This window comes from Eucyclogobius newberryi, unplaced genomic scaffold, assembly GCF_026437365.1.
Source record: "Eucyclogobius newberryi isolate DKJ021-1_F unplaced genomic scaffold, fEucNew1.0.hap1 SCAF_6, whole genome shotgun sequence".
Lineage (NCBI taxonomy): Eukaryota > Metazoa > Chordata > Actinopteri > Gobiiformes > Gobiidae > Eucyclogobius > Eucyclogobius newberryi.
The window spans coordinates 33864034-33890933 of record NW_027316278.1 but is presented as its reverse complement, the minus strand read 5'-3'; the positions used below and the strand labels follow the sequence as shown (position 1 = coordinate 33890933).

General features: G+C 41.5%; 1 protein-coding gene across 1 annotated transcript in view; it reads left to right on the top strand.

Annotated features, from left to right (window-relative positions):
* LOC140347592 (zinc finger matrin-type protein 4-like) overlaps positions 1 to 26900 on the top strand; it is a 202434-nt gene that overhangs the window by 150556 nt on the left and 24978 nt on the right. The window contains exons 5-6 of the mRNA XM_072434109.1: positions 6060 to 6281; positions 24422 to 24518. Of these exons, the coding sequence (XP_072290210.1) occupies positions 6060 to 6281; positions 24422 to 24518 (319 nt within the window). The remainder of the gene's footprint in view (positions 1 to 6059; positions 6282 to 24421; positions 24519 to 26900) is intronic.

Sequence of the window (26900 nt, the reverse complement as noted above, 5' to 3'; positions counted from 1 at the left end):
CTACACGGCCATCATCGAGTCCATCCTCACCTCCTCCATCACCGTGTGGTACGCTGGAGCCACAGCCAGGGACAAACAGAGACTACAGCGCACTGTGAGAAGGTGATCGGCTGCAGACTTCCATCTCTGCAGGACCTGTACGTCTCCAGGGCTCTGGGACGAACAGGTCGGATCACAGCCGACCCTTCTCACCCTGGACATGGACTATTTCAGCCACTCCCCTCAGACAGAAGGCCACTCCCCTGAGACAGAAGGCCACTCCCCTCAGACAGAAGGCCACTTCCCTCAGACAGAAGGCCACTCCCCTGAGACAGAAGGCCACTCCCCTCAGACAGAAGGCCACTCCCCTCAGACAGAAGGCCACTCCTCTCAGGCAGGAGGCTACGGTCCATCCGGACCAGAACCTCCCGCCACAAGAACAGTTCATCTTAAATACTATCACTTTAACTACAATTTAATCAACAACCACTCATTGCACTGTTCACTTTCTGCATTACATCTGACATTTAACTGAAAATGTTATGTACATAGTAAGGCTATTTTTGTCTCATAGTAAATTTAAATGTATATTTTTTTTCTTTAATGCATATTTTATATATTTTGCTTTATTATTGTCTATTGTTGTATGTTGCACCGAATCACCAAAGCAAGTTCCTTGAATGTGAATTTTGTTCACTGACAATAGCAATGAGCCTCTGTACGTCTCAGCAGAGCGCACAACACTCGCCCATGTCCGTCTTCTCTGTCCCTCCTCTGCGCCGTTCCCACACTTCCCACACTTGTTTCCGTTCTTTGTGTTCTTAATCTTGATCTAAATGTGCTTTCCTTAAGTCGTTTTTACAGTGGATACACTACATGTTTGAACTGGGCTGAAAAGTAGAGAGTACTTTTCATTTGAATCACATTCATGATGATATTCTGTGTAAAGGATTTGAGTTCAAGCCTCAGTGTTGGTCAAACCAAAAACATACATAACATTGACTACAAAAATTGTGACATTTTACCTTATTTGACCAAAGATCTGCACAATTCTAACCAAAATCACCACATTTAACACTTGATAGAGTTCTCAAAATCTGTGTAGTATTACCTTATACACTTCAACACTTTTACTTTAGTAACTTTTTGAATGTGATATTTTTACTTTTGCTTGCACACATATCTAAAAGTACTTCTTCCCACACTTCCATAAAGTTTTAACTAGAGTTATTCTATGCAAAACTATAGGTATGTGCTTTTTTTCCACCCACAAAATGATGGACAGCTTTGAGAATTGTTATAACTTTATCATCTCAAAGGGGTAAGGCCATACAGTACACACCCCACACTTTGTGACACTCGTGTTAAACCCATTCATAAATCTCACATATGCATCTCTTTTCTTTCATACTCTCCTGTTTGGAATGGCAGAGCGGACTCTCCTTCCACAGAGACAGTATTACCCTCAGGCTGTGTTGTCTTGACCTTTCACCTTCTGCACTCTCTGACAAATCAGAAGCGACGTTTCACATTGACCCAGTTATTGGAGAGGTCAGCGCGTACTACTATATCTACATAATGCTGTAGAACAATGCTTTTAGTACAACTGAACCTGTGACTCACTTGGACCGATGTACACGTGTTTATATGTTAAGCCTGAAACATTATGTGGTCAAACTACGGTTAAATGCCTGCATAACCGGTGAGTCAGAAATGTATGTGTGTTATAACTCAAGTAAAAGTAGAACGTAGTGGTCCAGGTCCATGAAATACTCATAAGTAACAGAACATATATTTGAAGACACTACTCCTCCAGTAAAGGCAATTGGAAGAGTAGCTGTCAGGGCGTAACATCTGATTTAGTTTTGCCTTAGAACCGATATATGGGCTCAAAATGAGGCCGTGGTGTGCTGTCTGCATCAAATTTGAAGCATTTCATTGTCCGAGAACAAAGAAGTCTGCCGTTAGCATGCTAGTTGTTATTAGCTTTACGGTAATATCAAGGGACTCCTTAAACATTTGGCATTTTTCTGCGTTTTCTTTAGCATATGTTTTCTTTGTTGATATATTATTTCACAATCAGAGTGCGGTTATGTTTAGCGACAGGTCATTTGGTTCAGGTTTGGCTTTTGGGACATGGAAAGCTGAACATTTTGAGAGTCCTGTGACGATAAGACTTTGCTCTGGTCTCTGAAAGTTGTGCTTATAAACTCATTGTGTTGAATAATTAGGTTGCTTGGAAAGTGTTTAACTAGTACAGCTTTTTATTTTTTAAAGGACAGTAAAAGTTAGGTAGCCTGGCATATCCACAAGTAAGGAAAGTGAGGTGTCTTTTGCGGCCGAAACTGGAATTGAACCACTAACCCTTCGTAAGATTTTTTTTCCTCCATCCAATATTCTTCTTTTCTGAATTCGAACTGTACAAATTCAGCTCCATTTACATTTACTTTCATGCTTTGTTAACCAGTGTGTAGCGCCCCCCACAGGCCACTGCAATAAATAAAACAACATACTCAGCTTGATCAGTGCTCACGGTCCAGCGGTCAGCCCTCCCTGAGTCCACATTCTGTCCCATTAGAGCAGATAACTGTTCAAATGAGTCGTGAACAGCGGAGGAGAGTGGGGCAGGGCGTCGGCAGATTGTGCAATTCCAGAAATGAGCGCGGCGGTTAGCTTAATGGCTATTAGCACACAATTAAAACCAAGCAGTAAAACAGTGGCTCGTTTAAAGGGCCTGTATCTTGCATTATTCAGGGACTACTTTTTCGTCAGCTTTCTTTAGCGCCTTCCAGGAGTGATGTGTTTCGTATTAAGTCTACCCTCTGCATTTGAATGAGGCAGCAAAATAATAACATGATGACATTTGCAGAAAGTGCATTGGATAAATTAATGATTAATCAATGTCATTCAATAACTAACTAGCTCTCATTTCTATATTTAAAGTTTACTGGTTTGTGGCACTCAATGAAATAAAAACAATTTTGTCAAACTGTTGTGGCACTCACTGTATTATTAATTATTGCATACTGTGTAATGTCTGCCATGAACCACTCCTGGACAAATGAGGTATTACACAATATCAATACCAAAAGTACGTTTAAATGCCTGAATAATGCATGCAGGAAAAAAAGTACAAAATGGTTTCTCTTTTATTTTTGTCCCGTTTGCCAAATGTCATTGTTGTTTGGGCAGATATTGGCTGCTGTTAAGGATAAATCGAATAATAACGTCTCACTTCCTGTTTCGCTGAGAATAGAATGCTCTATAATTAGATGCGGACAACACAATCTCCATTTTCACAATAAGAACTGCTTTTACAATACATCGATACCGGGGTACTACAGAGTTTACTTTATTAAATGAAGCATGTACAGTTCCTACATTAAATTATGTGCTTTATCCATACTCTGACTCTCTACCGACCAGGGCCCTCTGAGCCAGACAAAAATTTCACCAAAACTCACTTTTGGCATCGGGAGGCCGCGCTCATATGCAGCACTTTGGACAAATGTAGTGAAGAAACATTGTAAAGATGCCAAAGCGGCTTCCTACTAAGAAAATGATTTGAAGTAATTTTGGAGAGTGGCTCAGGTGGTTTGATGGTTTGAGGCAGTTTGCAGTTTTGGTGGTTTGGGGTTTATCATTTGAGCATTTTATGGTTGGATATTTCTTTCAGATAATATAAGCCCTCCATTTGAAATTAGAATTTTGTGAATGCATCTGTCTGTGCAGCCACTGTAGGACTGATGCATTATTATTATTATTAGTGTACAAGTCTCTCCATGGCCTAGCACCAAAGTACATCTCGGACATGTTATTGTCATATGAACCATCTCAGACTCAGTGGACCTCAGGGACCGGCCTCCTGCTGGTGCCAGAGTCAGGACTAAACATGGACCGGCCTCCTGCTGGTGCCAGAGTCAGGACTAAACATGGACCGGCCTCCTGCTGGTGCCAGAGTCAGGACTAAACATGGACCGGCCTCCTGCTGGTGCCAGAGTCAGGACTAAACATGGACCGGCCTCCTGCTGGTGCCAGAGTCAGGACTAAACATGGACCGGCCTCTTGCTGGTGCCAGAGTCAGGACTAAACATGGACCGGCCTCTTGCTGGTGCCAGAGTCAGGACTAAACATGGACCGGCCTCCTGCTGGTGCCAGAGTCAGGACTAAACATGGGCCGGCCTCCTGCTGGTGCCAGAGTCAGAACTAAACATGGGGAATCTGCGTTCCAGTTCTATGGGGCAAAGGTCTGGAATTGCCTTCTCGAGGTTGTGAGACAGGCCCCCACCCCGGCGGTGTTTAAATTTAGGCTAAAGACTGTTTTGTTTTGGTCAACTGACTGAAATACTTTTATTTGTTTTTTACTTTTTTAAATGTGTTTTTATGTTTTGATTTATTGTGACTTACACTGTATTTTGTTTTTATGTGTTTGATCATTAACGTTTGACATTTTTGTACGAATTTTGCTCTACTATTACAATTTTATTGATTGATTATTATATTGTCAAGTCATTTCTAACAACGTAGGATTTTTTTTAAATCTTTTGTTTAAAGAGTTAAAACCTGTTCAAGAATGACAAATATTAGTTCATATGTACGGGCCTCATATGTACAAGACCCGAAGTCACTGGGATAGGCTCCAGTCACCCGCAACCCCAAAATGGAACAAGCGGTAGAAAATGGATGGATGGATGTATTTGTTTGGTCTATTCGGCCCAATCCAAGACATTAGTTTTCAGTGTCAGAAAAGGAGGAACATCAACATCCTCAGGCCTGATGTTTTGACCAATGACCTCTGAAATCAGACAAATGAGAAGTGGCATTTACATTGGCCCCTTTATGAAGCGAGCGGACTATACTTGTCACTCACTTGTGTCTCCACATGGACACATAAGATCGGTGCATCCGAATGGCTTCAGAGGGTTTGATGCAGCGATGCAGCGGATGGTGGATCTAAATAAGTCATGAAGCAGAGTTGGGATGGTGCCCAAAATAAAGTCTTCAGGCTGCTCTCAATAGGCTGTAGACACGCCACTACAAGCGACACAAACTTAGGTCTGTACAGTACATACGTTTGTTTAAATGGTTATGATGTTTAAAAATGGCACAGAACACCTTCAAGTGGAACTAAACCTAAACTCTGCCCACAACCACCGTCTAAACAAGCGGTTAAACTGGACAGTGTCTGGAGGACTAAAAGGAAGAGTGAGGGGGGCGGGGCAGGGTCTGGAGGACTAAAGGGGAGATGAGGGGGAGGAGGGGCTGGGTCTGGAGGACTAAAGGGGAGGTGAGGGGGAGGAGGGGCGGGGTCTGGAGGACTAAAGGGGAGGTGAGGGGGAGGAGGGGCGGGGTCTGGAGGACTAAAGGGGAGGTGAGGGGGAGGAGGGGCTGGGTCTGGAGGACTAAAAGGGAGGTGAGGGGGAGGAGGGGCGGGGTCTGGAGGACTAAAGGGGAGGTGAGGGGGAGGAGGGGCTGGGTCTGGAGTACTAAAGGGGAGGTGAGGGGGAGGAGGGGCGGGGTCTGGAGGACTAAAGGGGAGGTGAGGGGGAGGAGGGGGGGGTCTGGAGTACTAAAGGGGAGGTGAGGGGGAGGAGGGGCGGGGTCTGGAGGACTAAAGGGGAGGTGAGGGGGAGGAGGGGCTGGGTCTGGAGGACTAAAAGGGAGGTGAGGGGGAGGAGGGGCGGGGTCTGGAGGACTAAAGGGGAGGTGAGGGGGAGGAGGGGGGGTCTGGAGTACTAAAGGGGAGGTGAGGGGGAGGAGGGGCGGGGTCTGGAGGACTAAAGGGGAGGTGAGGGGGAGGAGGGGGGGTCTGGAGGACTAAAGGGGAGGTGAGGGGGAGGAGGGGCGGGGTCTGGAGGACTAAAGGGGAGGTGAGGGGGAGGAGGGGCGGGGTCTGGAGGACTAAAGGGGAGGTGAGGGGGAGGAGGGGCGGGGTCTGGAGGACTAAAGGGGAGGTGAGGGGGAGGAGGGGCGGGGTCTGGAGCCTACTTATTATCACTAGAAAACTTCCCGTAAAGTTCTTTGTGTATAAACTGTACTATAAAAATAAGCTTACTTTGCCCGTGCTTCTCCTCCCTCAGACGCCTCCCCCAGCCCGGTGAAGACCTCCCCAGACTCCTCCCCTCTCACCTCGCCCCGGCAGAGACGCGACTCGGACCGGTACTGCCAGCTGTGCAACGCCTGGTTCAACAACCCCGGCATGGCCCAGCAGCACTACGACGGCAAGAAGCATAACAAGAACGCAGCCCGGGCCGACCTGCTGGAGCAGCTGGGCAAAACGCTGGACATGGGACAGATGAAAGGTGAGGGGGGCTCACCGCTAACGCCGCCGCCGGTTTGGGATGGCCACGCCCGCCTGGGAAGGAAAATCAGGGTGGCATGCATTTTGCCAAGCGCTAGGCAAAAGGAAAGGGAAAAACACAATTCAGTCTGTATGATAGTTGGTCGAGGTATCAATGCTAATGCTAACGGTTCAGCACAACTTGCTCTTTTTAATCTGAACCAGCTCTTGTAGCATGTGTTTCTGTAGCGAGTTTAGACTGTAGCCTTTCCTCCGGCCAATGGGCGAAGGCGGTTTATAGTTTGTTGTGGTTCCCTGCACTTTCTTCCACCTTCTCGCGATACAGCGCCACCTCAGGATTGGAGGGATTTTATTGTTTGAGTCCATTGCATGTTGTCTGCTTCTAATTATAGAGCATTGTATCCTCTACGAAGCAGGAAGTGCACTGTTAGTATGCTAGAAGTTGTTAACGTGATGGCAAAACTCTCTCTGGCCTCAGATCGTTGTGAAAAGTGCTTATAATCACATCGTGGTGGAATAGTTTGAATACTGAGAATGTGAATGTTCTGTTTTTCAACTTTTCAAGACAATACAATCACATACAGCTCCTTTAAAACATGTCCGACATGTGCAATATTAGTTCTACTTTTATTCCTTTACTTACCTTGCGTTCTCCCTGGTCCTGCTCATGTTTTTTGTGATTTTTTTAGGCGTGTTTTTGATTTATTTTTGTTGTTGTGTTGTTTTCGTTATTCTCTATTCTAAAAAAACAACAACAACGATATTTGGTCTGAACTGCCCTTTCTCGTCCTTCAAACCAAATCCAGGTCTTCAAACATGTTATGGTTTTTCATGCCACATTTGAATATTAGACATTTTACCTGAAGTGACCACGTTTTCCTCTCAAACTCATTTGTTGTCCTCTCCCTGAGCTCCTGAGCTCCCTGAGCTCCCGTGCCGTGTCCTGCACTTCGGGCCCCTCCCCAGCGGCGTCCTGTAGCGTTGTCACAAGCCGTTAATTTTACAAGCACCGCGCTCTTGTCTCCCGGTCGCAAAATGTCAATAACAATTAGGCAATATTAGTGTAAGAATGCAGAAGAGAGAGAGAGAGAGAGAGAGCGGGCGGCCAGAAGAGCAAACGAACCCCGGGGTGCGGCTGTGGGAGGGCATCTGAGCGTGAAGGGGGAAACAGCGCCAGACCTGCCCTGAGCAAAAGTGAAGCGGAACATAATGGAATTTCAGTTGCTCAGAATATTGTGGAGTTTTACAAATGGAGGGAAATCAGAGTCTGGGTCAAAGACATTTACATTTGTTTAATAAGAGATTATGATCCTGGTTTTAAGGTTTTACTGGAGCAAAATGTGGAGCTCACGATAGTTTTACATTTTATCTACAGATATATTACATACTCTAGCACAGATTATACTCGTTGTGACTTTTCTACCCTGACAATTCAAAATAGTTGCTTGTTTCACTTTGAAATACTAAAAATGCTAATTATTTAGAGCTTTCGTTTGGATCAGAACGTTCTAAACTTTGAAAAATGAGGCAAACAGTGAAGAAGAGCAAAATATATTTTCAAAGATTGACCGACATCACATTAATGCTAATGTTTTATGTCGTATACAACTAAAATAATCTACCTTTTTTTTTTAAATTATTATTATTTCTGCGTAGAAGTGTCAGTTAGTTTGCTTTTCTATTTTAAAAGGAAAATGAACAATACTATTTTCTAGCTTTGAAATTGCATTGAAGCTTGACAAAAAAAGTATAATTTTTGGTAACGTATGTAATATAAAGATAAAAAAAAAAATTCTATGTATTTGTGAAAATAAACCCTACAAACCTATGCCAACCGTTAATCTCTAGATAAAGAATACATTTATTATCTTTTATGTATAATAGTTTGTGATAATTGAATCTAGATGAATGCTTTCCCAAGTTTGTGAGGCAAAAAAAACATAAATAATTTCACTATTTTGATCATTTACAATTTTATAATGTATTGGAATGACATAATTAATCTCTAAATTCTAAATTAAAATCTGAAATGTCATGTAATGCATAATGTATTTGTGTAGGGGCTGATCACTTTAACTCTGCCTGTAAACTATCCTCACATTTAGGTGATGATTATGGATGGATGCAGTGTTAGCTCTTATGTAACTATAACTCTTATGATGCTCGAGGGTCTGAGACACGAGGATTTAGGAGCATTAAATGAAGGATAAATAAGCAGATATAACTCAATAATGATCAGAATGACTTTTATTCATCCCCGAGATTCAATTATTTTTGTTACAGACTTGCAGTTGACCAGAAAGAGTTCTCAGAGTAAGTTTTTAAAAAGTTAGATTGAAAAGTGTCACATATTAAATCTGATTATTAAAACCCAGTGACTAGTATCAGTTAATTTGTGTTTAAGAGTAATTGTTGTATTTGAAAGACTAATAACAAGGAATTTCAAAATTTTCTCTTACATTTTAGTTTTTCTTTGTCAAAATCTGTGTGAAAAGTGTGAACAATCATAAATAAATCAGATTTCTCGCATCAGACATAACCGTTAACATGACATTTCCAATAATCTTCTAACTCAAAATTACATCAAAATGCTAATAGTTTTTAAGTCTTTACCACAAAAATTAGCAGCAATTGTATATTTCAGCGTGGAAATGTCAGTTTGTCAGCTTTTCAATTTGAAAAACAAAATAAACGATAGTATTTTCTAGCTTTGGAATTGTATTTGAGCTTCACAAAATAGTATAACTTGTGGTAAAATATGTAATATAAACATAAAATGAATTTAAAACCTACCAATCTGGATTTTGCCTTCATACAAATGCTTGGTGTTCTCTTAATCTTCTTTTTTTAATCAACAAATAATGTCAAATACAGCAGGTGGTTTCCATTCACCAAAATCATCTACATTTGTCATAATTTGTGATATTTTGAGGTTGATTCTAGTTTCTCTGCCTTCCGCATAACGTCAGGAAGCCCACAATGACCAGACTTTAGGTCATTTTCCCGGCTGAATGAGCAGATTGCGATTCCTTCGTTGTCCACCCTCAGCAGATGTGTCGCACGTTGGAAGCGCTTGTGCCTTGATCACTAACACTAGTCCCCTGTATTTACGGTGTCGGGAGTAGAACCTAAAGTGCTACCACGAATGAGAACCTCGAAGAGGCCAATCGTGCCATTAGAGACACAGACTGTTTCTATGCACAAAAAATTTGTTGAGAGTCCAAGGCCGTTCAGACATTAGCCTACAATTGTCTGCATAAGTATAACTCTCTCTTCAGTATAACTGATTTTGCTCTTGCAGAAGAAGGTGGCAGCTTTCCCCTGGAAAGGGGAGTTAACGCCGGGCTGTGTCGGCTTTGAGCCTTTATCAAACAGCTGCGGATGGTGCCGCGAGAGCATGTTGGTCGTGTTTCCCGTGTACCAAACTTTTGAAACGCAGTTATTACATATTGCATAGCCCCTTTCGAGCTTTGTACCATCTTTGCTGAAATAGAAGCTACTTTGGACTGAAATGTTGCTGGTGCGCCCACAGCCAATCTCGCCCTGTGCGCCCCCTAGCTAACGCCAAGGAAGTGTCTCAACAAACGAACGGTGAAAAGAGCTATTTATAGCGTGTTTTTACAACGTTAAAAGATCGATACTTGACAAGAATGTATCGATAATCGATTGCAGGAGAAAATATTGCGATATTTCGCCATGTCGATATTTTGGCGCACCCCTATTCGATATTATGGTGAGTCTGGACGATATGACTGTGAGTCTGGACGATATTACGGTGAGTCTGGACGATATTACGGTGAGTCTGGACGATATTACGGTGAGTCTGGACGATATTACGGTGAGTCTGGACGATATTACGGTGAGTCTGGGCGATATTACGGTGAGTCTGGACCAGGCTTTTAGATAGGATTTGAAAACACCCCGTCCAAATAATTTTGTCTGGGGGCTTGAAAAAATTTCGCTTGCGCCTTCGCCGCTCGCGGGAAGGCTATGGAAAGCCAATATGTGTATCACGACGCTTTTACAAAATAAAGCGGCGCTTTTACAAAATAAAGCCGCGCTTTTAACGCGTAGGCGCCCGCATGGCGATCTAGAGCGGCGCCCGCACGCCTCTCGTATCATATTGACTTTCCATAATCTCGTGCCGCCTGCACCTCTCGGCCGTGCAGATCACACTCTGCCACTTAGGAGCGGCGTATCGCGCCGTATTTTACATGGTATTTGGCCGTGCAGGTTCGGCAAACGTGGAGCTTCGGCATTTTCCGGACCACGGCTCGACAGCCAATCAGAGCCAAGCACACAAACTTTGTCGATCCAATCAGCGCGCAGCATGCAAATTTTCACTTGTAAAGAGTAAACTGTCATGGCGCGGATTATCGTCAAACGTTTCCCTGCCCGATTTAATGATGATATTCCCTTTTCTAAAATGTATTAATAAAAATGACCCCGTCCTTGCACTCGAAAATGCCCGTCCACATGTCAAAATACCCCGTCCAAAATACGGGAAGACGGCGCTCTATCTAAAAGCCTGGTCTGGACGATATTCATTCCGACCCGTTTGTGGGCGCTGTTTTATCATAAATAGCTGTAGCGACAAGTGGCTTTCCCGTTGATCCCGCCGCTGTATAGGACGACCGGCTCCTTCTCGTGGTTGACCCTTCAAAGGTGAAGGAGTTGAGGGCTTGGAACACCTGATGTGGAGGGATTTCTCGACGGCGTAGGCAACGATCACTCTCTTTCTCTTTCTCATTTTGTTTCTCTTTTTTCCAATAGCGTAAAACTCATACTTTGAAGACGCACAACTACAGTAGGTGGCAGTAAATGCACCTTTTCATTTGGCTGCCAACCACCATTAAAAGTAACACAACATCAACAACGATGGCAAAGTCACAAAACTCAGATCCACAAACAGGAGAAACAGAAGTCCTCCCCATGAGGCCAGAATTGATATTACAGATACGTTTGCTTTATTTTGAAGTATAATGGAAGTATAATCAGAATGTAGCATCAAAGTCTATGCTGCCCAGCGTCCCTTCAGCTTTCACACTGCTGCGCCCAATGTCCCAAGCGTCAGATGCTGGAGTTGGAAAAGCTGAAGTTTTAGTGAAGTTATTGATGCTTCAGCCAATCAGGAGCTTCCTCCCGAGTAGCAGTCATTCCTCCACATTACACGAGGCGGTGTGGCGTGAATATGATATTAGCTCAAACGTCTGCCGTCAAAGGAAAGGCCTACAACTGCAATCTGAAAGCACCATTAGCTCTGTTTAGTTAGTTCATGATGAAATAGTTGTTATGACTTGTTATTGGTGTTGGTGGTGAAGCGCAAGAAGAAGATGGAGAGGCTGAGGAGGCAAATTGTTCTGCCGCTGCTTCAGTGACTACCGGGCGAGGAGGATTGCTGCTGAAACATCAAGATAATGGAGGGGGGAGTGTGAGTGCTACTATGTTTACCCCATAGAGTTCAAGTCGCTATAAAAACATCTGTGAAAAATGCATTATCAATTATTCACATAGAGATACGTACTGTTGTTAGTACTTAACGGGGAAGAAAAGCTCAAGACCGGTCCAGGCCATTAGTTCCACAGCTCTAAAGATTCTAGAAAACACATTGATGACAAATAAGTACATGTACAATATCTTCAAAAATATGCACTTTGAACTTTCATGGCGGTTCACAGAAGGTTCAACGTCTTCTCTCAAAACAAATACACTCGAAATACTAGAATTGAGACAAACATGAACTGGAACATTATGTGAGTTCAATGGAGGAACTTCAGGAGGAGCCTCAGGAGGTCAGAAAATATGAAAATCAGGGTGGTTTTGGCAAAAGAAAACCACACAGTCCGGTTTACTTTACGTGATTTGTTACCGTGGGAGGACGAGGCCAGCTGGAGCTCCCCCAACCCAGGCCTGGCTCCTGGGTGAACCGCCGTTGGTCTCACCTGCCACCGAGAACCTGTTCGCCTTGAGTGCGTCTGCCGACAACGTCTCCCGGGCTCATTCGGGCGCTCAAACTCCTTAAACTGCCGATTCGAGGAGGGGCTCTCTTTCATTGTTCAGGACTGCGTATCAAAACATGAACCGTATTTTCCCCTGATCACACAGTGTATGAAAGATAAGGTCACAAAGGCGGATGCACAGCGGTCACCCAACACCAGACCAGCACGAAGCCACCAATGAAAGTCTGTTTATTGTGGACTTTAATGACAGAGCTATAAAGAGCTGAAACATTAGAACCACTCTGTGTCTGTGGTCGGACAAAGGCGACCCAAGGACTCGCGCGCGCAGGTGTTGTGTTTCAGCGTTCATTTATTGTGCGTTACTTCGTTAGGGGCTCATCTAATTGGATCTGTGTTTTTGTGGTCGGTGCAGTGTAGTTTATGTGGGAGATGTTTGTGAAGGTGAAGAGGTGGCTGCAGCGGGTAATGGCTTGTATTTAATAATGTATGTTTTAGTAAGTGATGTTAATGATGATGATAACATTAACAAAATATATATATATATAATCAACTTTACCTCAAACTCAAATTAAAAGATATTTCCAAAGCCTCACATAAAAAGTCACAAATTAATTAGGGGTGCAAATGTATGAAAAAAATAAAATAATAATTAATCAATGAATCACAACAAATTGTAATGAATCATTTATGTGCATAACATTGTATCTATGTTATTATCATTTATTTCATCAATACACACAATTACTTAGACATAATTTATTTGATCCACAAGGGAAATGACCAAACAATAGCTAACATTACAATTTAAGCAAAAAATAATCATGTCAAGATGCTCAGCCACACTCTCTATCTTTAAGGAAATCAGTGACAACACCTCCTTTTAAAACTGCCTTTCAGTAACTTTATCCTACTTTATACTTTATACTTACTGTTTTGTGTCTCTCAAATGTAAAGCATTTTTGGGTGTCTTGAAAAGCCCTATATAAGTGTTATGTATTATTATTATTATTATTATTATTATTATTATTTTTTTTTTATTTATTTATTTTATTTATTTTATTTATTTTATTTATTTTATTTATTTTATTTATTTTATCTATGTTATCTATTTATAATATTGTTTGCTTACTTCTACGTGTACAAAAGTAAATAAGAAATGGTTTTGACTTCCATTCTCAGTTATAACAGTTATTTCAATTTAAATAAAAGCTGAAAACTAATCATACCTGAAGTAAACACAACTTTGTTTCCTCGAACCGTAATCAAATATGTTCAGTGTATTCTGGGATGGTCTTTTCGCTGTTCTTTCCTTTTATCAGCGTTTGCATTGTTAGCATAATTGTGTCGCTCCCGGCAGAAAGCCCTCGAGTCTAAAAGCAGTTTTTTTATTACCGTCTCCCCTTGAACGCGACTTAATGTGATTTCCTCCTGCGACACACACACATCCTCTTCCTGTTGTCGCATCAAATGATACATTTAATCATGCAAAGAGGAACGAGCCGGCGACGCAGTTAAGAGCCATTTACCCAATTTTCTCAATGGGGATGCTGGGAAATTATATTCAGTGTGTTCAGTTTAGCATAATTAGTTTTTGCAGCGGTGGATACTTTTTACTTTACTACATTTCAGAGCAGATATTTTCTACTGCGCTATTTTTGAACTGGGCTGAAAAGTTGGAGTACGTTTCGAATGGTTTGAGGGGTTATTATGTTGACATCCTGCGTAAAGGTTTTGAGTTCAAACCCCGGCTAGGAGCGATTCAAAGTATATACAGAAAGACTTTACTCGAATTGCTAATATCTAAAAACAAATCTTTATCAAAATGGTTTCAAAATTTGTGGGAGCTATTTCTACTTTCTAATTTCTAAATGGGTACTTCCAAACCTTTACTTCATTTGATTGTCGTATGTGCTTCTTTTACTTGAGTTATTTTTGGCTGATGTATTTTTGCTTTTCTTTTCTACAAAAGTTACATTTAGCCTGTAGTTTGTTTTGAATAAATTCAGTTTGATGCATTTTGGCTAAAGGCTCAATCCAATCCACTTTATTTATAAAAGGACGTTTCACAAACAGTTTCCCAAAGTGCTGCACAGAAACAGTGACGGCCATAATTAAAGATTAAAGATTAAAAAAAGGAATAAATGCTCAGGTAATTGTTGTAAACTTGGGGGAAACAAATTCTGTCAAAGTCTGTCAAATAAAAGAGCAAAAGCCCAAATTAGCCATAAATAAGGAATGAATGACTAAATAATAAAATCAATAAAATAAATTGAACAAATAAAACAAATACAATCAATAAAATACAATAAATACAATAAACACAGGGCCACACAACTCAAGCGGTGTTAAAAGCCATGAAAAATAGGTCTTTGGTCCTTTCTTTCCTTTAACATCAGATACACATTAAAATGAATTCACAACAAACAAAATATGAAAAAAACAAAACAAATGAAAAAACATGTGAGCAAAATGTGAATCAATTATTGTAAATGATTTCCAAATCCCTTCTCATCCCATCAATAAAGTTTGAGAATTTTATTAAGGTCGCTCAAATGCTTCAGACAGGCCGCGGTTTGTTCACCGACAAAGACAATTTATGTTTAAACCATGAGAATGAAGTTTTGATTATAATCTTTACAAGAAAAATCCCGTCAAATTGAACCGTTTCTCATCTGGACGACAGTGCCCTCTCTCGCCTGTTGTCTTTATCCTTGACTCGGCTGTAATTTGGCAAGTCTAACGCTGCCATTAGACACTCTTAACACATATATTTTCTGCTCGATGGAAAAACAGACGCAGCTGGGATGAGCAGACCAGAGAAATGGAAGCAACAAAACAAACAAAATTGATATTCCGAAGATTAGCTTTGAAAAATCACCTTCACTCACTAGAAGTGCTTCTTTGTGTTGTCCTTTACCAGGTTTATTTTAAAGTTAAGACCTGGTTTTGTATTGGATTACTGTAGATTGAGTCCTTATTTGTCACAGTATAGTCAGGCTGTAGTCCTGCTTCTTAGACCTGGTTTAGGTTTGGTTTATAATGTGCTTGGTAAATGCAAGTTTGGGGATAAGGCTTTTGTCTTAACTTAACCTTGGTCTGAGTCTGGAGACAAAACGCACAGGCCACAGACATGAAGAGAATCGTATGAGATATTAAACACTACAGAGACAAATGTTGCAAGAGAGACTGACTTTGAGACGATAAACTGTTCATTGCACTTCTAGTTTAAATGCAAGTAAAAGATGTGTAAAATCATGCTGCAGCTTCACAACAGGAGCATACACTTCAGTCTTTTCCTCACTTTTTGATATTCAAACAACGCTCAAACTGGATTCATAGCGGTGTATTGACGACTAGGTGTCATTTGTACAGTTGGACATTAATGAAATCACTGCAGTTTAACTTTGAGAGGTGAGTAATAATTGTCCTTTTTGCTCCTGACGTTCGGTTGTTGCAGCGCAGATGTTTTATGGTTATCATATCACAGATGTTGTGCTGACACCGCAAACATGAACAGCTTAAAAATGACTTATAGTGATCTAAACGAAGTCGGGGAGAAGCAAATTCGGGCCTAAATCGGGCACAATATGCTGTAGTGCGTTCCGTGTTTTGTTCTATTTCAGCTCTTACTAATTTAATCCTGTGTCTTGGCCTTGTAAGTGCTATTATTTAATAACTAATTTTGGTTAAATTTACATTTCAGCAGCAATGTTTTAAATTTATCGTAAAGTCTCTTTTTCTATGTTTAATTCTTCTAGTTTGGTGGAGTAGATTTAGCAGGGGCGTTGCAAGGGCGTCTTGGGGCCCCACGCGAAACATGGGGCTTTCCAGACAGACTCCACCCCTTCTTCTCTTTACCTTTAAACTAAAACAAACAATAAGCCGCCTATAAACTTTAGTGGTTGTTCTGCTTTGCAACAATAATGCCAGTTATGTCAGTTATTGCAGTTGCTGAACCCAATGACTAGAGAGACCTGTCAATGAAATGTAATGGGTAATATGGGAAACGTAAGGGGCCCCAAGCAGTTGCCCATATTGTCTGTTTGGTAGCTACGCTTCTGAGACTTAAGAACATTGGCCTCAAGGTTTGAACAAGTCAATCATCAGCGCTAATGGTCCATAAAGAGAGTGGGAGGGAGACTTTTGGAAGTAAGTTTTGAGTCCTTGTCAAACGTGCACATCAAATATGAGTAACTACTGGGAAGAAAAATGCAGTTTCACTACTAAAATGTAATATTGAAGCACTTATACCTATTTCAGTATGAAGTATTCATTGGAAACAAAGAGGGACGGCCATTTTGAAATAGATGCTTAAAGAACCACAACACTAACAACCACCACAACAAGTCATGAATAGGGGTGTGCCAAGTAATCGAAATACTTATTATATTGTGATACTAAATTTGGTGATACAGTATCGGTATTGTGGGCTGCTGCTGTGTGCTCCATGAGTAATTTTTGGTACTATCCCAAATTATTTTGTGACAGCGCTACAATGTTGTTGCTTGTTTAAGGAAAGGAAACTTGTTTACCCAAAACCATTTGACATTTTGACTGTTTTGATGAATAAAATGGGTGTGTTTCATATCAAGTTTGTGCCGGTCATGGTTTAACAAAGAACATTTTGTTAAAATGTATTTGGGTTCTTTAAAAAAATAGTGATATATTGAAGAATATCATGAGCTATATATCTATTATCGAATGTATATCGCAAAATCGTGATATTATCGTATTGTGAGCCATGTATCATGTATCACATTGAATCGTGAAAGAATGTGTTATTCCCAGCCCTAGTCATGAAAGAAGAACCCAGAACAGAACAAGTTTTTGATTTGAGGTCATCGCCTGCATCTGGGTCTGTCCAGAGACAACAGGTTTTTGTCAAATCTGAAGAACATTGAAACGTTTCAAGCGTTGAGCATGAACGCTGTAATTTCAGGCTCAATTTTTCTTGTATGTACCTATCATTTTTCGCAGCATCTTTAATATTTGTCCTATAAGGCCAAATCAGAGCTGTGAAATCTGGTGTTGTTATAGCCTCTTCGGTTTGCTGCAGAGACCAGATGAAAAGTTAATGACATGTACGTGTTAATATTTAAAGAATGCATGATCCGTTATGGCTTTGAGGAAATGTGAATAATGCATGACGCTGTATGGAGTGAGAGAGCCTTCATGTGTTGAGCTGGTTTTTACAGCGTACAGTACAAGTATTCAGGTTCAGGAAAACAACAGCGTCTAACATTGTCTTTGCAGAGAGTGGACAATACTGCTTCACATAAAATATAAAGACCGTCTTATTTATTATGAACTGCAAAATCCTGAAATATTTTATGAAGATTGTGTTTTGACCGGGGGCTGTGGGCTTAAAGCAATAACATCGACATGAAGTAAAGTGGATGGTGGACCAACCAGAAAAGATTCAAAGTTCACATTTAAATTGTATTGGCGTCCTTAGCATTGGAGCCTTTGTTGTTGTGTCTCTAGTTTCTAAGGAACTGTTTTCACGAACGTGCTACGCATTCTTATTTCTCTGTGCTTCCCAAACTATGGTATGTACAGTACGTAAGGTCGGCTGGTTAATTTAAGCACCACGTCGTCTGGTGACAGAGACCACTGATCCGTGTGCGCACCGCCGTGTTCCCACCCAGCCCACCCAATAGGTCTCAATTAGCCACAGACAGATGAGATTTAGCACAGCGAGGGGGTTTGGGGCATTACTCAACTTGGCAGCAGCACCAGGGGAGACCAGCGGACGCAGTTTGGACGAGAGAAGATGTATATTATGAGAAGTAGGTATGGACTTCGAGTTTAACCTTGTTCGTTTGTTTGGCCGGGACATATATGAATGCTGTAAACACACCAGATTATGGGCTAATTTCCATCCGTTACTAGAAGCAGAAGGAGGGGAACTCACGCTCATTCGTAGTATTTTTGTTCATACCCAGACGTGACCTACACAGACACAAGAGGAACATGCAAACTCTACACAGAAAAGCTCCACGCCGCCCAGGAATCGAGCCCAGGACCTTCTTGCTGTGAAGGAAAAGCGTTAACAATAACAGTAGCTTTATGGACCAACACGCCTCACATCAGAATTGTTGGTTGGAAAGGTGGGCTCAAACTGGTTGTATTCAAAAAGGGTTCAAGTCTGTTTAGGATTAATTGTCTCAAGAACTTTATTTAGAAAGAGCCAGCCAGCGCTATAGGAGGAGAGTGAGTCGTACTGTTAAGTTTACTTTTATCACAGCGACCAGAAGAACTGACAGGAGGGACACCAACAAAACACCATGTACCATAAAACTGTGAAGAAAATTGCTTTCTGGAGGGTACAATTTTCTGTTCGGATGTAATAAAGTCAGTCATGTTTATGAGCATGTATTTGTATGTAATTTAAAGAGAAAAGCCTCTCCGTGCTGTGAGTGGCGCTCCCGGTCCCCTGCGGCTGTTGCTGTGCCCGTCCCGTGGCACTGATCTATCGAGCAGGTGAGAAATGGCCGCCCTGATTGCCTTCCTCACGATCCAGTTTGCTGCTTCATAAATAAACCTCCTGGAGCCAAAGGCCATATCCCGCTCGCTCGGATTCCAATTGTAAAGGGTGGGCTTCTCTCAGGAAAGTTAAAGTTGGAAAACAAGCAGACGTGGTTATCAGTTCAATGTGTCAATCATTTCTCAAAACTAATTCTAATTGCATCATACAGTGAAGGATTGATGTTCAAAAGCTAAAAACTGTTTTGTTCGCTGTGCATTTGACTGAAATGATTCTATTTGCACTCTTCTCTTTTATGTCTTTCAATCATATCTTTGTGATTTTGATGCATTTTTCTCTGTTGTATGAAGCACTTTGAATTGCCTTGTGTATGAGTTGTGCTCTACAAATAAACTCGACTTGGTGTGTAACTCCTCCTTCGCTAAAGTCGATCTGGAACTGAAAAAAGCTGGACCGTCAAAGCGAGACTGCTTATGGCCACTTCGGACGGTTCACTTAAGATAATGGAAAGTTATTCGAACTGTACCAATCTGGACCAATGAAAAAAAGGCTTTTGTCTCTGTGGAGATGGATACATTACAGTGGAACATTCCCCCTCTGTACCATATTTTCTCTGTCCCTCCTCTTTGCCATCTCAGTCTGGAAACATTGTCCTCACTATCTATAAAATGAACTTTCCCACTCTTGTAAAACGCAATCTATGATTAATTACCCACTTTCATGTCTGAATTTAGCAACTCTTCCTGTATATAAAATGCCCAGTGTGCTAAAATGTTCAGTTTGCTAACACTTCTGGATTGTGGACCTCAGCTGTTTCCAGGTTTAGGCGGAGGGCAGAAATCCTGTGAGAGCATGTGGAAAATGTCTAACCTTTCCATTTGATAGGGTGCACAATAACGGCCTGTCAAAACGGAGATTTCAATTTGGTCCGAGTGTCCCGCGACGCAGCCACGGGTCGGCAGATGGAAGGGGGAGACTGAAGGGTTTGAAAAGTGATTCTGATAGGATAAATCTATGCATGCCAGCGCAGTGTGCTAGCATGACATGTGTCTAGTTTAAATTTGTAGGCTAAATATAAATACTCCTAATGGAAGACCTCGAAATAGCATGTTTGGAAGGAATTCTACCATTTCATAGTACCCACTATTCCCAAAGAAATGCTAGCTTTTTGAGACACTGTGGTTGCCAGGAGTTCCATCATTACCATTTGGGACTTTCCTGTTGCACAGAAATATCGGAGATCAATAATATGCTACAGAATGTTGACATCACCATCCCACTCGATTTCAGATCTATGTTTTTGTGCCTCAAAACTCCAGTACAATAAAAGTGACTACGGTACTTTTCGGACTAGACATCGCTCCTGAATAAAGGCCGTGCACAAAATTTTCGAAGAAAATAGAAATTGTACATATACAGGCCGCACCGGTCAATAAACCGCAGGTGCCCACGTTCTAAAATGAGATATTTACACATAAATAAATGCGGTAGGGATGCGTCTTTTGAACCGGGGGTCTTGCCGTGCATCCGCGGTCCGCTGGGCCACGGGACTAATTATACTGATTTCTCAGTGAATATGAGTTGGATTGTAATAAAACACACAGCGTTTTGAAGTTTAACAAACAAAGAACATATCACAGCTGTCCCTACTGTCGCCTCTGTCCCTACTGTCCCCTCTGTCCCTACTGTCCCTACTGTCGCCTCTGTCCCTATTGTCCCCTCTGTCCTTGATGACTCTGTGTGAGCTGATTTACCTGTGTCTGTGTCTTCACATCTGGTTCATCTGCTCCTGAGCTCGTACTTAACGAGTGAGTGTTACGTTCTAACATGAGATATTTACACAGAAATATGGTCCAGAGTAATGATGCACATGTGATTCAGGTCTGGCCAAGAAAGTTTCATTTCAATGCAGGTTCTAAACTGCAGACCGCCGTATATCCCATGTCCGCTCTCCGTGTGTCTGCGTTTGGCCGCGTCTAGATTCATTTCTTCATTAGACTCATTTCTCCGTGAATTTGAGTCTGATTGAGTGTTTTGAAGCTTAAAATATAGCATACGGTACATGTTTAGAACTACTTATAGTGTGTGTATGCTGTCTCTCGTGCCAAACCTAACCCATACCCTAAAAAAAACAAGGCACTACAACAGGACAGTGGCCTATGCCCTGGTGAGAACTGGGATTCTACCTACAGTTAATGAAGTGGTAGAAGTTGTTCAGCTTATCCCGAAAAAAAGGAGCTAAAGATTTTCAAATGCTGTCGGATTGCTTTTTACCACTCGCCCTGACAGCACTGGGCTAAAACTATGAAAGCTGAGAAATGTGCCAAATAGATTCAGATTATTCACCAGTTCTCTCATAACACAAACATTTGGTTATTGAAACGAGCACTTCTAGCTCAGAGGGTTATTGGCATGAAGTGCGGCTAACTCTGCCCAAGCGCTGCCGGGAGAGGCTTTTGCATATCCTCTAAAAATGTAACCACTCAAGGATTTGTAAGTAATTATTATGCACCATAACAAGATCACACGGTTGGAGGCAAATTGCTTGATTTAGTAATGAACCAGTTGGTTTCTCCTTGATTGCTTAGTCTTATGGAAGGTCAAGATATTTAGGGTCATAAACCATGATTATTCTGGTCACAATATGATGTAAGAACTATAAAGGACTAAGCATGGGTTTGCTTTCCAAGAAATAAAACCAAAACTCCAAAAGTGGTATTGCCTTTTGGACACTGTTGGGACACCAAATGGGGCACTGTTGGGTAGCTGTTGGATGTGGAAACCCCAGGTATAAAAGGGCAGGAAATTGAGTACATCACTTTTTTTAAATGTTGGTCCTTGTGTTATTGTGGCCAAAGTGAGCAAAATAAATGAATTGTAACTATTTTACTGGACAATTTTTTTGGTGCTTAAAGACTTCTGTACTCTTTCAACCAGTAGTGGCTGTTTGGTCAGTGCTAATTAGCCTCTACATGTAGTAATGTGGCAAAGACAAAAAAACTGAAACAGAAAATAATAAGACTGAAAAGGTTATCTTATGGCAAAGGCGGTTAGAGCTCTTGCCTCCCAAGAAGGAGATCATGGGTTTGATTCCCGGACCAGACCAACATCACATGATCTCTCTGGGTGGAGTCTGCATGTTCTCCCCGTGTTACCGTGGGTTCTCTCCGAGTTCTCCGGCTCCTCCCACCGTCCTAAGACATGAATGTGTTAGGTAAAATTGGTGACTCTAAATTGGCCGTAGTGAACGAATTGTAATTGTAATTGTCTGTAATGTCTATGTCTCTGTGTCAGCCCTGCGACAAGTTGGCCACTGTCCAGGGTGTACCCCGCCTAAGGCCCGAAGTCACTGGGATAAGCTCCAGTCACCCGCGACCTCGAAAGGGAATAAGCGGTAGAAAATGGATGGATGGACGGATGGATGGAAGGTTATCTTAAAATCCATTGTCTTCCAAATACAACAATGACTCAAAACCTGACATGTCACCGGGCGTTTTTCTCTTGAAGAAGGCATCCTAAAAGTGAATAAACATGAAAATCAAGCATCAAAAAGTAGAAAAAATATGTATTAAAATTCTATGGGTTTCATTGTTGTGGATGAGGTGTACACTTATAATAGAGTGCAGTATGTGACACGAGATACACAAGGTATTTGCAGCTTCAATTAATAAGAAGTCTCTGATATATCGGAAGTTTTTCGTCTTTGCGACTGTGTTTTAAGACTTAAATCTGTGTCCTGTCCAAGGTCCCTTTCTTCATTCAAATTGTCTCTTAGTGTATGTTTTCTTTTCCATAACTTCAAATTGCAGAGTAAAGGAGGAGGCATGGCCAGTGAGTCACCCCAGGCTGATCCGTTTAGGTTGCGTGGCTGTCCTTGGGCGTGGGAGGACATGAAGAGAAATAGGCCCGCCGTCTGTTTGGTCGGGTCGGGGGGGGGGTGGGGTGGGGGGGTAACAGGTGCGGTGCTGAAATATGCCCCGGACTATGGCTTCTGACAGCTCATATCTTCGTTTCAGCCCACACTCGGAGCCCTTTCCCAAACAAAGTGGGCATTATAAATCTCAAGATGGCAAGAAGGAGCATTGGAAAGTTCTAAAGCAGAACCAAACCAGGTCCAAGATATAGGACGAAACCAGGACCGGTATAAAGCTGAAGGGCAATGACTTTGTTGGCTCATATCTCATAGAGGAATAAACGGATTGAAGGATAGGAAAAGGTGTTGGAAAGTCCTAAACCAGAACTTCTAGCCTACTCTCAGAAGCTTTGCCAAAACATACTGGGCGATATTGTAAAAAAGAGCTATTTGAAAGTGCTAAGCCAGAATAAAACACAAACTTAATCAGAACTTAAGTGGAAATGCATATATTTATCAAGTTCTAGAACAATAAATGACAATGATGAGAGAATCAAGATGGATTGGTTGAAAACACTGGTCACTGGTGGTGGTGAAGTCGAGATGGAGAGGCTGAGGAGGCTGAGGAGGCCGGCGGTTGGAGATGGGTCTGAGGAATAGCCATGTTTCCATTGGTTCACTTTGTACAGGTCCGATTAAGTGATCCGAGGGTTAAGGTTCGCTGTGGCTCCTGGAGTGCTTTAGGTGAGGATGAGCAACGCACCAGAGCGAGATGATTGGATAAGAGAGAACTCGCACTACAAGACTAAGACATCAAAAAGCAGATACAAACAGAAAAAAAGTAATTTCTCACCAAATGCTGACCTTATCTCATGTTGAACCGCTGTATTTCCAGTCGAGCTAAAGTTGCCTTGAGCAGTTCAGGCCCTCAAGCTGTGAAAACATTCCACAGCCACAACAACTTCACCTCGAGGCTTCTATTTTATTCATCCGTTTTTGTAAGAAATATTTCATCACACGCAAGCCTCAACAGAGGCTGATGTGAATTGACGTATTTGTAAAGTATGTGCAAGAAAGATAATTGAGGATTGAGTGTGTGGATCTCACAGAATCTGAGCAGATCTTTTTTTAAGTAATGTTTTTATTTCAACCTGTTTTTTTTCAAGCTTTAATCACCATTGTTGAGCTCAAAATGACTACCAAAGTATACAATGAAAATAAAAGATTAACACAGAATGAAGCTTCCTGTCTGGGAAAACCGTTGAACACTGTCACCACTCTGAGATTTGCTGGGCACTTGCCACGGAGCTTTGATTTACAGTGTGAAATGAAATAATGACTTGCTTTCCATTTTCCAATTTTTGTTTTAAAAGCCAAAAATAAAAAACTGTTCATTTTTTTATGAATGGACTGGAATTGAATGGAGGTGATGGTGATAATACGTATGATTGTGTCAGATTTAACTTCAACAGACACATAAAATCAATCATATCTGTTGCGTTTTACCATTTAAAAAACACATTGTAAGTATCAAAAACATAGTGTAGTGTCTAAACCAGACTTGGAGAGACTTATCCATCCATATTTTACTATTTTCTGTATATTTGAATGCAACGTTTTTTTAGATTATTTATTTAAGTATTAAAAAAATTAAGTATTTTGTACTTTTGTATTATTTGTACTATTTGTTTTAGTAGTTGTAAAGCACTCTAAGTTAACTGGTGCGATACAAATACATCTTGATTGACTGATTGTTATTCCGATCGCAGCAACGTCTCTTGGTCAAACTAATCTAATCCGAATGCGGCTTTTGTTGATGACGTTTTTCCCGTGTGTTTCAGGTCTGAAGCGGAGTTACTCGTGCGAAGTATGTGGCATGACGTTGAACTCCGTGGCTCAGTACCATGCACATCTGCAGGGCTCCAAGCACCAAAACAAGTAGGTCCTCTGGTCGCGCAAAAACACAACAGTGGGATAGAAGGAAGGATACTTACATGGCAGAGGGGTTAAAGGTGCACTGTGTAACGATAAGTACTATATCCACCCATCATTCAAATAATACTGTAGTAGCGGAAACAATACTTTTAGGGCTCAATATTTATTGTGTGTACTTTTTTTAAATTTTAGTAGCATAAAGTAGTTTCAATATTATCAATTATTGTGATAATTTTCTGGATCAATAAATCATACTTGAAATACAACAAAAATGAACGCTAGATTCTTGTTAAGTTGAAGGTCTTTTATTCCTTTTTGGCTTTAAACCATGTTTCATGTTGTTTCTTCATCCTGAACACACCTGGGTTTGTATTAAGCTTCATTCACATTTGTTTAATTAATCCTGGTCCTCTCCTTATGATTCTCGGAAATCACCCAGATTTGGGACGCCGTAGGTAGAGCTCTGGAGGTTTGGATTTTTAAGTTAACATAAATCATTGGCAGCCTTGTTCTGAACATTCCTGCAATAAGAAATGCTTGTATTAATATGTCTGGGCAAGCTAGCTTTTGTTTTTACCCCCATAGTGACTCCGTCTGCTGTATATATAGAGGAATGTGTGCGTTCAGTAGAGATGTTATTTTAAAGGACGAATATTATGCATTATTTGTATTGCCTTTAAGTACGCTCTTGATTACCTTCAGTTTGGCATCTCATGTTTTAGAACTAAAAAACAAAATAACATTTCCCATCCCAGAAAGTGACCCTTGGGCTCCATCTACTGCCTGCAGAGGGAACCCCCAAGGCTAGCTTTCCCTCGTCATGCTAATGTAGCCACACAGTTGTAATGATCTGAAGATTTGATGCACATAACGAGTCCGGGGAACGATTGTGTTTTTGACGCTTTATTAAAAAAGCGTGATTGAAGCTAAATGCAACTCTAGGTACAATTTTGAAGAGGGAACAATGTTATTAAAAGGGCCATTTTGCATAATATCTGTCCTTTAACTTCTATATGCCAAAGCAGAGTTACTCAAGAGCATGTTTAGAATAAAGATCAGTCCATAAAAAGAGCATGTTTAAAGGCCAATAATAAAACAAACAATGCAACGTATGTGTCCTTTTAAAATGCCATACTGTGCAAACATTTCACCTTTTAGAAATAACCCTGCAGAATGTTTTTGTCATACACCACAAAAATAAATGACATCTCCCAGTTACCTTTTCCGTCACGTCTACAGCATCTATTGACGTGTGCCCCTTCAGAAGCCTCTCTATCTCCCCTCTGCTGACATAACATACTTTTAATGGATTTCCAGTAACCAGGAAACACCGATACACGCCTGTCGAGTGTTCTCATGGAGCGCGGGGAGCGGAGCCGAGAGGAGATTGAATTTGGACCGAACAAATGACTAGTGCGTGACACGTTTTCTAATGAGAGGTGAGATCGATTCAGTGAAACAACAGCGGGACTACACAGCCGGGAGACGACCAATCACAGTGTCAGTTACACGCCGAGGTGATTTAGTGATGTCCTTAGTGGTCTTATGATGGAAACGTGTGTCAAAAATATTGGACTGAAATTAACAATGCACTGTTTTTCATATTGCCATCCACAATAAATGGATACTTTTGGAGTGTACTTTTGGCGGCTGACACAAACATCACCAACGATTTTGGACTGGACATCAAACAAATGGAACGGATGACATTTTGAAATGGACAAATGTGACCGACTTTAGACTAAATGGGACATTCATTTTAAAGGTTGAATAAGGGATTGTTGGCGTTTCCTCGAGCGTGGACAGCTGATTTGTTCTCCCACATGTCAATCATTCCCTGCATGCTGCTGCACACCTACTGGTTCTGGCTCATTCCCAGCATAGCAGCACGTTTCCCTGGCTGCACATACGTGGTTGATTGTGGTGGTGTGTGTTTAGAAAGCGAGCAGCGAGTTCCTTCGGACCGCAAATTTAAAAGAAAAAAGAAAGAGCAGAGGAGTTGTCTCAAGTAACGATGCAATTGTTTCGAAAATTGTGTTGCCAAGAGTGATTTGCACTTCGGGAGACCTCCAGATCTCTACCTTTTGACATCATAAAACTTGGAGTGTTTTTGTGAGGCAAATGGAGGGGAATTATTAAACAGGATTGAAGGGTGAATGTAGAAAAATGGAATTTCATGATGAGGGAACAATGCTATAACCAGGGATGTCACGATACAATACATCCATCCATCTTCTGCTGCTTTATCCGGGGCCATGTCGCGGGGCAGCAGTCTAAGCAAGGACTCCCAGACTTCCCTCTCCCCAGACACTTCCTCCAACTCTTCCGACAATTCCTGATATGTTTTTAACGATGGAAAAACATAATGCAGTAAAGCGGGACGAT